The following is a 12,491-nucleotide window of genomic DNA, read 5'->3' on the forward strand; positions in this document are numbered from 1 at the left end:
TCTTCGCGAGCATCAACGTCGTTTTCGGAGGAACAACCGCTATCTGGGACGATGGTCGCTCTCAGTTTCGCAGCAGCGTCAACGCTTCGCCGGGCTTCCGCACGGACAGCGATTACACCGGACCATTCATGGAAAACCGCACCACGCTGCCGCCGCCACACGTGGATGCCGCCTACTGCGCACACATCTCGAGCACGATGACAACGGGAACCGCCCACAGCAGGTCTCGGCTGCTGCCTACAAATGAGAGCTCGACGACGACCAGCTTTAGTGGACACGGCGGCACCGTCGTGACTATGTCACCCAACGTACCGTTGTATGCGCAGGTTAGTCATTCGAAATATGGCTTCTATAGCGACGACCTCTGTCTTATAGTGTTGCCGTGTCCACACCTTGTGCTACGCTGCTTTTTGGAGTGTTTCTCGTTGGCGGGTTCGTTACTAAAAATTATCCGGCGATGTAGAGGAAAATCCCGGTCCAGTGACAGAAGAAATGTTCACAGAACTAATCCAGAACCAAAAGGAGATCCTATCAAAACTCAGAGGTCCAGGTTAATCAGGCTTCCTCTGAAACAAGAATGCTTGAAATGCAAGGTCGCCTTCTGCAATTGAAAGGAAACTAGAAACCTTGGATGATACTCACAGCAGGCTCGCAAACATTGAAACGGTTGTTGAGAAGTGGGATGATGATATGTCCCGCCTTGCTAAACAGGTTGATGACCTAGATAATCGTTCTCGAAGAAATAATTTGATTATTAGAGGTGTAATTGATGACGAAAATGAAAACGAAGTGACATTGATGCAGAAAGTGACAGAAGAAATTTGTAGCGATATCCTTAAGGTGAGTGTATGTTCCATTGAAAGAATCCACAGGCTTGGCAGGTATTCACCCGAAGGAAATCACCCGATTATCTTCAGAGTTGGGGACTATAGGGACAAAGTAAAAATTTTGAGTAATTGTACTAAACTAATAAGCATTAGTGAAGATTACTCCAAACTAGTTGTGGAAATTAGGAAAAAGCTTTGGGATTCAAGTGCAGAAGAAAGAAAAGATGGCCGTAAGGGCAAACTTGTTTTTGATAAACTAAAACTGAACAACGTGCTGTATGGCTGGAACGAAGTTAAGAATGAGAGATACAGAATTGCCAGCACCACCGGAAGTGGCAACAAGTGACACGAACAAAGCAAGCAGAGTGAGTTTAAGATAGTGAATATAAATGCACGGAGCATATTAAACAAATCCGACTCACTGGAAGTAATAGCTATGGAACATGAACCTGACGTTATTGTTATAACGGAGACATGGTTACATGAAGAATATAAAGGACGCCGAGTTCGTGCCAGCTGGATATAAAGCGTTCAGAAAGGACCGAGAAGGAAGAGGCGGTGGCGTAGCCGTGCTGGTCAAGCAAAATGTTTTGTGTACTGTCCTGCATCAATCGGGCGATAATGAAGCGGTATGGATCAAAACTAAGCTTACCGATCGAACCGTTTATATTGGAGGGGTAGATAGACCACCAAATTCCTTACTCTACGGAATTACCAATATAAGGGAATTTATGGAAAGAAATATTAGAGGAGGAGACGGAGTAATTCTCCTAGGCGATTTTAATTTACCGGAAATTAATTGGAGCTCCTACGCACCCGGGGAGATGGATATGGCAAGCTCTGAACACCTTTTGGACTTAGTACTATTTGCACTAAATCACAACAAAATGCCAACCGAATTCACAAGACTGTGTGATACATCATCTATTCTTGATTTAATTTTTGTCTCATGGCTTATTAAGGCACTTTGACAGATTGTCATGTTGAGGACGGATTATCAGATCATAAAGTGGCAATATCTTTATTCAATATGTCACCATCTATCTCATCATCTGAACCAATAAGAGAGGTTTTGAATTTTCAGATCGCAGATGTCGGTGTGCTAGATTATCTTGCATCTTCTTTCGATGAATTCATGTACCTCTATCACTCAGAACTGAGCACTGATGCTTTGTGGAGTTTATTTTCCAATGCCGGAACCCATTCTATCGAGCACTTTATACCAAAGAATAAAAAGAAAAGCAGGCGCAGGAATACATGGATTAACAGAAATTATCCATTCGAAAAGGAAAATTCAGCGGAAACGAAAAGCATGTTCCCAAAATTGCAATGTGGGTGACACAGCTTGCATTCGCCGCATGAGACATGACTTGAAACACCAAATTAGAGAGTCAAAAAACCGTTTTTTTTAATGTTACACTGAGGAAGTTTCTTTGCGAGGTACCGGCGGCGAAATTTTGGAGGTATGTTAATCCATCAACCACGCAACACTGTTCAAATGCTGAGGTTAATACTCAAGCAAACACTGAACAATTCAACCTTCAGTTTTCCTCTGTTTTTACGAAGGATGATGGCACGTTGCCAGGCCATTATGACTTCTCTACCCGTCCTCCCATTTCAGATATTGTGATAACCGAAGGTGTTCTGAACCTGTTACTCAATATTAACACAAAAAAAAGCCCCGGACCAGATGGTATACCTAATGAATTTTTAGTCGGGTATGCTGAGTGGGTGTTTAAGTTCCTTACGAAAATATTTATTTCCTCTGTTAGCAATGGTTAGTTCCCTTCCGCATGGAAACTAGCCAGATTAGTGTCAATCCATAAAACCGGCAACACTTCAGACTTTAGCAATTACAGAGCAATTTCTCTCACCAGTACGTGTTCTAAGCGACTAGAACATATCATGACCAAACACTATCGAACTATTATCACCACTACAGCATGGTTTCCGTAAAGGTTCGTCTACGATTACACAGTTAGTTGAGCTAGTTCATGATATTTCACAAACGATTAATTCCCGCGGACAGGTGGACTTAATTTACTTAGATTTCGCCAAAGCTTTTGATAAATTTCCCACCCTAAACTTCTACTTAAAACCAATACTATGTTTTAAAAATCCCAAACTAACGACATGGCTTACTTCATATTTAGAGTGCCGCCACCGGGGCTTACGGCCGCGGGGGCAGCGTGACGTCAGAAAAAGGCGTCACGGCGAGCCAATGGCAGCCCTTCGCTGATGACGTAAAGAGCGCGACATGACGCATTGCGCGCGGATTCGGGCGAAAGCTCGGCGCGCACAGCAGGTCGCCACGAGGCGCGGAGACGCGAATTGTTAAAATTATATTGTAAATTATTGGTTCGCTTTTGAGGCCGAGTACGCGGCACGAACACTTGGTGGCCTGCACTCTACATCATGCAAGCGTATTATAGGCAACCTCGAACACCCTTTCCTGGGACCCTTTGATGATGAAATCCTGGAGATTCATAAGGATGTTGCCTATAATACGCTTTAATTATGCAGAGTACATTCCCCCGAATGTACTGGAGCTCAGCAACGAACCGATCATTTAGAATATAATTTAAAAAATTCGCGCTTCCGCTCCTCGCGGCGACCTGCTGTGCGCGCCGAGCTTTCGCCCGAATCCGCGCGCAATGCGTCATGTCGCGCTCTTTACGTCATCAGCGAAGGGCTGCCATTGGCTCGCCGTGACGCCTCTTTCTGACGTCACGAGGCTCCCGCGGCCGCATGCTCCGCCCTCTCCTCTCGCGCGCATCGGCAGAAGGCGGGGAGGACTGAGTGGGTGTCGCCGGCAGAGGCGCCGACATCTCTGCAAAAAATCACGAGGCGAAGAAGCGTGAATTCAAATTTTCAAGATAACTCAGATTCCACAAAACGGATTCAGAAAATTCTTGCTGGAGGATATTTGTGAAGCGGCGTCCTCTAACATCCTAGGCATACCGCAACTTTATTGGGAACCCCTTCAGAGCCTCTTTATTGGGTTAACAATCGTTGCCAACAGTATATGCGCACTCGCAGGGGTAGCCTTTCCCGTTTTTGACGTTCTGTTTCGGGCTTTCCGGCGCTTGTAGGCAGTTCATTATCATATCAATCCTGCGCGCACATGGGTGAATAATTAGCGCTGTTTGGCGTATTTTCGAGTGTGCGGAATATATGACATCACTTGCTTCTATTATTGGCGCTTTCTATTGTGACGATGCGCAGCGCCTAACGTGTTTTAGCTATAGTAATGTGCCTTTTATATTTTGTTAGTTAAATCTGAAGCCTTGGCTAATTTTTCTGCCTGCGATCATGAACCATCCTGGTATTGAGGGTGTCTTGTTCATTCTCCCTTTGCTAGTGTATCCATTCTCTACTGGGCGATATTTATTCAGAACGGTTGAGAATTGGCCGAGTTCGTACGAATTCCTACTTTCTCTGCTGTGACACCACACGGACGTAGACGGAGTGACGACAACGCACTTGTGTTGTCCTCACTCCGTCTACGTCCTTGTTGTGCCACAGGAGAGAATGTACCATGTTTATTTGTGGCGTCATAACACGCTGTGCCTGCTTTATGGACGCCTGTGTCAGTCTTTCGTGTGTACGTCTTGCTGTAGCGCTATTACCGTTTCTTTCTCGAACATATTGACGCCTATCTCTCACTACTGTTCTTGATGCTTTGTTATAGCTAATCCCTGCACCCGATGGAAGCACAGCTTAATCCGTGTGTTTCTGCTGTTCTCTCAAGGTATTCATCGTTTTGAGCTCAACCAGAGATGCCACCGGTAGAAGCTCGGGCGGGAGACGTGGCGGCAGCGACGGCGCTGCCGAAGGCGGTGCCCGAGTCAGGGGCTTCGCTGCTTCAGGTTGAGCCACCGATGCTCGAGCCGCAGGCGCTGGAGCGGCAGGCGGTGAGCGAACCTCAGGTTCTCGCGGAGGTGTCGCCGCAGGAGCGGGAAGCTGCAAAGGTGGCTTCAGCAGGTGCTGAGGTGGAGGTTCCGATGGCGGCACCACAGGATCAGGAAGACCAGAACGAAAAGTAAGCGGGAACTTTTTGTCTCATTGTCTTTTGCTGTCTACCTTAGCTTGCACAGTAATTAAGCTGCTCGAAAAGTTTTTTTCAGAAGCAAGCGCTCTGACCAGCTGGCCGGATGTAATTCGCGACGCAGCTGGTTCTGCGCTGCTTACAAATGCAGGTAACGCGACGCTTATCAGATGGTATAACTAAGCAGCAGAAAGTTAACATGGACGTTGAGGAAACATAAAGACGAGGAGGATGATGGGACGCCCTCGTCTGTATGTTTATTCAACGTCCTTGTTCACTTTCTGCTGCTCAATTATAGGATCATGAACCAACTAGCTCACCAATCCACCTTATCAGAGCTAACTTCACGCGTTGATCACTGTTTCGCACAGAAAACAGCCCCTTCTTATCCATCCAAAAGGATATCCATGTTCTGTGAAGTACCAGCGCCATGTAATTCTTTTTGCACTTGTGCCCACTGAATGTGAGAATTTTCGGTTGCGTGCTTGGGTGCCGGAATCTTGACCTTGTTTTTCTCCTGCAAAGAATTGCCGCTCTTGGAGGCAGTTTTCGACTTCGAGAGCCTAATTGTCCCCAGCATGATGTCGTATGCGAATGGTAACGACAAGAAACAAAATAGGTTTCTTGATTCTTATTGGTGGCTCTCACAAGCGTTCTAGAGCACCAGCGGCTGCCCCTAAAAGCGAAGTGGGCGCATTACGCTCCTCCTTTCCGTGGAATGTGCAGATTGCACAAATGGCACTGCCTGGAGGGCTGGCTCGCCACGGAGCAACGTTGGGCATGCGTTCTTTCCCCTACGCATTAAAGCGTTCCAGGAGGCAGTCGAAAGATAACGCGTTCAATAGGCGATATTCAAAATCTACGAAAGTGCGCTTTCCGCATAACAATGTTGCCTAAGACAAGATGGCTGACCATGCGTTTCCAGCTGAAACAAAGCAAGATGGACTGGTTTTTTGTTTGATTCTTCCAAAATATGTTTCTTACATTGTACTATATCTTTAGCACCTGTGCTTCAGCCCGCGCAGTTTTTTTTTATAAAGAAGTCGGCCATCTTGTCTTGTGTTCCACCTATGTGTGGGAAAGCGCACTGGCGGAATTTTGAATATTCCCTATTCTGAAACGGAAGTTAACCTTTCGGCTACCCGCACGGAGGCGATTTCTCTGATATAAACATCGCTGCTATCGAAAGGTACCGGATACCAAAAACAAAAAAAAAACGTGTCGCACGAATTAGCATGGTTAGGCCAAATGCGAATTAGGTCCGTTAACACTTTTGCTCTCAATTCGGGTTTTGGTTCGAAGCTCGGTTTTACAGGTCGAGCACGATTCATACGGCGGAACCGGTGAGTGGGGGGCCTTAGTGCCAGCGGTTGCAAACTGGAGGGGGCGCTTAAACTACGCCTTAACGATATGACTCCATGGCGTTAATTGATTTATGTACACGGAACTGGTCATTCTCTACTTTAGGTCCATAGATCCTCGGGCGTCCTTGTACCGTTCCTGGCGCTGTGGTGGAGTGGTTAAGCGATGCGACAATGCCCTGCTATGACAGTTGCTGCCACCGCTCGGACTGGTGACACACAGGTTGCTCTTGTGACACACAATGTCCGGGTGGGCAGGTTGTTCATAAGGATGTTCGAGGTTGCCTCTCATACGCTTTAATTATGTAGAGTACAGGCCACCGAATATTCATGCCATGTACTAGACCTCAGAAGCGAACCGATCATTTAGAATCTAATTTTAAAATTTGCGCTTCCGCTCCTCGCGACGACCTGCAGTGCCGAGCTTTCGCCCGAATCCGCGCGCAATGCGGCACGTCGGGCTGTTTACGTCACATACGAAGGGCTGCCATTGGCTCGCCGTGAGACCTTTTTCTGACGTCACGAGGCTCCCATGGCCGCGGCCGCAAGCTCCGCCCCCTGCCCTCCTCCCGCGCGTCGGTAGCCGTCGGGAGAAGTGAGTGGGTGTGGCCGGAGGAGGCGACGACATGTCAGCCGCCAAAAAATGATCAGAGGGAGGCGCGTGTGTGCGGAAGGTGTCTATCGTCGCTTGCTTCTATTTTTGGCCCTTTCTATTGTGACGATGCGGAGCGTCTAAACTGTTTTAGCTATAGTATAATGTTTATATAATAGAATAATTTATATCATGTTTATATTTTGCCAGTGAGTAGCTGGAGCTACCGACCTTATTGACTGGTTAAATTCGAAGCCTTGGCTAATTTTTATTCCTGCGATCATGAACGATCCTGGCATTGAGGTTGTGTTTGCTAGACTAGCCATTCTCCATCGGGCGATGTTTATTTATGGCGTCATTATAACGCGGTGTGCCTGCCTTGTTGAAACCGATCTCTCATTACTGTTCTTGGCGCTTTGTTGTCGCTAATCCCTGCACCGGCTGGCAAGCACAGCTTAATCCGTGTGTTTCTGCTGTTCTTTCAAGATATTCATCATATGAAGCTGACATGCCCCCGGAGGAAGCTCCGGCGGGAGACGTGGCGGCATCGACGGCGCAGCCGAAAGCGGAGCCCGTGTCAGGGGCTCCGCTGCTTCGCCCTGAGCCACCGGTGCTCGAGCCGCAGGCGCTGGAACGGCAGGCCGCGAGCGAACCTCAGCCGGTGTCGCCGCCCGAGCAGTCAACTGGAAAGATGGCTTCAGCAGGTGCTGAGGTGGAGGTTCCGATGGCGGCACCCTGCAGGATCAGGAAGACCAGCAGCCGGGGCCCTCAGGGATGCAAGAGGTCAGGGACAAGTAAGCGCCAACTTGTCTCATTGCTGTCTAGCTAAGCTGGCGCACTAATTAAGCTGCTCGCAATGGTCAACAAGAAGCCAGTGGTCTGACCAGCTCATAACTGGGCGAATGGAAATGACGCAGGTAGTTCTGCGCTGCTTACAAATGCCGGTAACGGCATTTGTAACGCTTATCAGAGCTAACTTCACGCGTTGATTACTGTTTCATAATCCGGTCACACAGAAAACAGCCCCTTCGTATTCCTTCAAAACGAAGATATCAATGTTCGGTGAAGTATCAGCGCCGTGTAATTCCTCTTGCACTCGTGCCAACTGAACGTTAGCTTCTTCTTTTGCGTGCTTGGGGGCCGGACTGTTGACCTTGTTTGTTTCCTGCAAAGACGTGCCGCTCTTGGCCGCAGTAGTCGACTGCGAGAGTCTTGTTGGCCGCAGCATGATTTCGTACGCGGATGATAACGAAAAGAAACAAAATAGGTTTCTTGCCTCTTATTGGTGGCTCTCACAAGTGTTCTAGAGCACCAGGGGCTGCACCTAAAAGCAATGTGGGCGCATTCAGCCCCTCCTTTCCGTGGAATGTGCACATTGGACAAATTGCACCTCCTGGAGGGCTGGCTCGCCGCGGAGCAACGATGAGCGTGCAGTCTTTCACCGGCGCATTAAAGCTTTCCAGGAGGCACTCGAAAGATAACGCGTTCAATAGGGGATATTCAAAATCCCGAAAATACGCTTTCCCGCATAACAATGTTTCCCAAGACAAGATGGCTGACCATGCGTTTCCAGCTGAAACAAAGCAAGATGGACTAGTCTTTCGTTTGTTTGATTCTCCCAAAATATGTTTCTTACATATATACAAGTACGTCATCTTGTTTTTGGTACCACCTATGTGTGGGAAAGCGCACCTGCGGAATGTTGAATATTCCCTATTCTGAAACGGAAGTTAACCTTTCGATTACCCACACGCAGGTGATTTGTCTGCTATACAAATCTTCTCTATCGAGACGTACCGGATGTGAAAAAAATAAAAATCGTGACAGACGAACTAGCATGGTTAGGCCAAATCCGAATTAGGTCCGTTAACAATTCTGTTCTCAATTCGGGTCTTGGTTCGAAGCTCGATTTTACAGGTCGAGCACGTTTCATACGGTGAGAACGGTGAGTGATAGCGCTTGAAAACCGGGGACCCTTAAACTACGCTTTAACGATATGGCTTCATGTCGTTAATTGATTAATGCCCATATACGCGGAACTGGTTCTTCTCTACTTTAACATTTTTTCGAAGCGCTAAAAGAACAAGGACGCAGAGGGAACAGATAAGGACGAGCGCTACTTCCAACTGTTTATTTCGTAAAACCGCAAGTGCTTTAAACAGTTCTCGAACGCTTTTATGACACGGCAGTAAACTGCACGTGCGAGATTACACAGTATAGCTGCAGAGACTAACAGAACCAAGGAGAGGGTGCACGATTACGTTGATACCCTGAGGAAGGCAAGTTCTTTTTTTGACAATGAAATAGACGGTGAGCTTACACAAGTGCTACCCAGTGATGCTATGTTCTGTGCTTCTATAATCTCTCGGGTTAGTTGATCACGACTACGTCCGATGATATGGCACTGATTTAACAATGGAGTACAATTACGGCCCTTACTGCATTGAATGGCTAGGTTGCTTCCGTAGGAATTTTTAACATTGTTGTTGTGCTGGCGTAGCCGGTCATTGAGACAACAGCCCAACATACTTTTTGCCACAAGATAGAGGGATGCAGTACACAAGTCTACACAGTCTACGTACGCTGTTTGGTGTTTGATGCCGCGTAACTGTTTGACAGAAGAGTAGGGCTTCGTCAGCTTGCAAAGCTTGTTTAGCTTGTTAGGGGCCGTGAATACAACTCTAACATCTGCTTTCTGCGCTGCCCTTTTCAAGTTGTGGGTTTTACGGTTTTACGAACGGCGGGTTTTACGCTTTTACGGTTAGTTGTGCGGTTTTACGAAATAAACAGTTGGAAGTAGCGCTCGTCCTTGTCTGTTCCCTCTGCGTCCTTGTTCGTTTAGCGCTTCGAAAAAATGTCAAATCTGCACCAACGAGCCCGATCTACTACCCTTCTCTACTTTACGTCCATAGATCCCCGGGCGTCCTTATACCACTCCTGGCGCTGTGCTGGAGTGGTTAAGCGATGCGCCAATGCCCTGCTATGACAGTTGCTGCCGCCGGCCGGTCTTAGGTTGCTCTTCCCAAGAGCCCTTTCACGACCAATCATTAACTGAACTGCCGCCCACCTCGGTGGGCTTACAGTCCGGTGGGCAGATTGTGATGAGGTCACAAGGTGACATAACTCTTAGTGGCCAATCTGCCACCTAGCTTTAAGATCAAGCAGGCTTCAAACTGTGATCAGCGAAATAGCTCTGTGCACAAAAATTAAAAGGGCTCTTTGTCTCCCACCGTGCAAGAAGAAGATAGAGGGAAAGAATACTGCTTGAGAGGGCAGTACTCTTCTTAGTGGTGTGTGTGCGACAGACTCTCACGAGAGAGCGCCTACTTCTTTACCCAGCGTGAATGGCAGGGAAGATTGCGCATTTATTACTGGAGTGAAACACGTGCTTTTGGCTGATGGTGTTTTTCGTATGTTTTTTGTGTGGTTGCAGGGACACACCAAAGGGCGGCAGACACAAGTGCAAAATATGCCATCACCGGACCGACCGGTCTTTCAACTTGCGGCGCCATCTCCACGGCTTGCATGGGCCTCTGCAGCGCCCTGCTGGGGCATCCCAGTGCTGCGATTTCGCCGCCGAGTTCAAGACCTTGCACGAGTTGCGGGAGCATAGGAAGACCGCCCATGGGAATAAATACTCGTGCGTGATGTGCGGGGAAGTGTTCACGCGGCTCTCCCACCGCGCAAGGTACGAACTGCGTTGTCGAATGTGTTTTAAATGCTTCGGGAAGGGTTAATGTATCGTCGTGTTACCTGTGAAGTAAAGGTACCGCCAACCTTTGAAGAATGTCGCCCGTCTCCGTCTCTGCTCATTCCTCCTTTCACGTGGAGCGACGCATCATTATCGTGTAAAATGATATCCACAGTCCTTTACGCGTGGCTCTTCATTGTATCTAGGGAAAAGTTTCTGTGCCTTTGCTTTTCTTGTTTCTCCTGAGCAGCAACGTCGAAGTAATTATGACGGATTCTTGACACTCGCCGCATTGGAATATGTAATGCCGCTTCACGTGGTGATATTTTCATACAGGGGCAACCTCTCAATTCGCTCGGTGCAAACGCCGTGGGCGTTTTGTTACTCTGCTGTTCCTTCAATCCCGTTTCGCCTTTGCTCGCCGCACTCTTACAGGCTTTTCGGACTTGTTAATGCGAATATAAAAATTAGTCATGGTTACCGTGCACAGTACTAATACGGCGGTGAATAAGGGGAAAGTAGACGACGTAATACTGCGGATAGCCGCCGCGGTGGCTCAGTGGCTATGGTGCTCGGCTGCTGGCCCAAAAAACGCGGGTTCGATCCCGGCCGCGGCGGCTAGAATTTCTTTGGAGGAGAAATTCTAGAGGCTCGTGTAATGTGCGATGTCAGTGTACGTTAAAGAACCCCAGGTGGTCGAAATTTCCGGAGCCCTTCACTACGGCGTCTCTCATAGCCTTAGTCGCTTTGGGACGTTAAACCCCACAAAACCAAAACCAGTAATACTGCGGATAGGAACGATGAGCGTGGGCAGTTGGAATAAAAGGGAAGGATAGCTCAGCAAAGGCAATACTCTTACCTTGCTGATTCATGACCGCACTTTAACGATGCTGTGGGCGGCCTCGCAATTGTTCCAATGGCGTGGGTAATGTTCTTTCCTACTTTCCGCAGGCACATGCTCAAGTAGAGTCATGGGAACCAACAGCCGTACGAGTGCCCAAGATGTGGAGCTCCGTTCAGCTCACGGTACAACCTGGAGCGCCATATCGGAAATAGCCGATGCATTCGGGCAGCCGCCCAGCAGGGCATTCGCGTGGAGTCCGCGGAGCCAGGCCCTAGCGGAGTTCAGCGCTCCCGTGGTGAAGGCTCCGCTGGACCGCAGCTCTGCGAGGCCGCACCCCTGGACCTGTCGGTCCTGAGGGTGCGGGCCGCCCCTGCACAAGCCGGATCGCAAGAGGTTCCTGGTCCCTCCAGTGGTCAAGGCTCCGCTGGACCGCGGCTCGGCGAGGCCACATTCCTGGACCTGTTGGTCCTGAGGGTCCGGGCCGCCCCTGCACAAGCCGGATCGCAAGAGGTTCCTGGTCCCTCCAGTGGTCAAGGCTCCGCTGGACCGCGGCTCGGCGAGGCCACGCCCCTGGACCTGTCGGTCCCGAGGGTCCGGGTCGCCCCTGCAGAAGCCGGATCGCAAGAGGTTCCTGGTCCCTCCAGTGGTCAAGGCTCCGCTGGACCGCGGCTCGGCGAGGCCACACTCCTGGACCTGTTGGTCCCGAGGGTCCGGGCCGCCCCTGCACAAGCCGGATCGCAAGAGGTTCCTGGTCCCTCCAGTGGTCAAGGCTCCGCTGGACCGCGGCTCGGCGAGGCCACATTCCTGGACCTGTTGGTCCGGAGGGTCCGGGCCGCCCCTGCACAAGCCGGATCGCAAGAGGTTCCTGGTCCCTCCAGTGGTCAAGGCTCCGCTGGACCGCGGCTCGGCGAGGCCACACCCCTGGACCTGTTGGTCCTGAGGGTCCGGGCCGCCCCTGCACAAGCCGGATCGCAAGAGGTTCCTGGTCCTTCCAGTGGTCAAGGCTCCGCTGGACCGCGGCTCGGCGAGGCCGCACCCCTGGACCTGTTGGTCCTGAGGGTCCGGGCCGCCCCTGCACAAGCCGGATCGCAAGAGGTTCCTGGTCCCTCCAGTGGTCAAGGCTCTGCT

General features: G+C 49.6%; 1 protein-coding gene across 1 annotated transcript; it reads left to right on the forward strand.

Annotated features, from left to right (window-relative positions):
* The first annotated feature begins 7,332 nt into the window (after positions 1-7,332).
* On the forward strand, positions 7,333-11,953 carry CkIIalpha-i1 (CKII-alpha subunit interactor-1). Its single transcript, XM_089553705.1, has 3 exons — positions 7,333-7,622; positions 10,262-10,516; positions 11,471-11,953. The coding sequence occupies exons 1-3, from the start codon at positions 7,603-7,605 to the stop codon at positions 11,484-11,486; spliced, it is 291 nt and encodes a 96-aa protein (XP_089409831.1). The 5' UTR covers positions 7,333-7,602; the 3' UTR covers positions 11,487-11,953.
* Positions 11,954-12,491: the final 538 nt, after the last annotated feature.

Source organism: Amblyomma mixtum, chromosome 7 (assembly GCF_055824585.1).
Source record: "Amblyomma mixtum isolate Tamu chromosome 7, ASM5582458v1, whole genome shotgun sequence".
In the NCBI taxonomy this organism is placed as follows: domain Eukaryota; kingdom Metazoa; phylum Arthropoda; class Arachnida; order Ixodida; family Ixodidae; genus Amblyomma; species Amblyomma mixtum.

Excerpts from the sequence above, each read along its gene's own strand:
- CkIIalpha-i1 (XM_089553705.1), top strand. The coding sequence starts at position 7,603 with ATGCAAGAGGTCAGGGACAA. Across the intron at positions 7,623-10,261 it reads ATGCAAGAGGTCAGGGACAA|GGACACACCAAAGGGCGGCA; the intron begins GTAAGCGCCAAC and ends GTGTGGTTGCAG.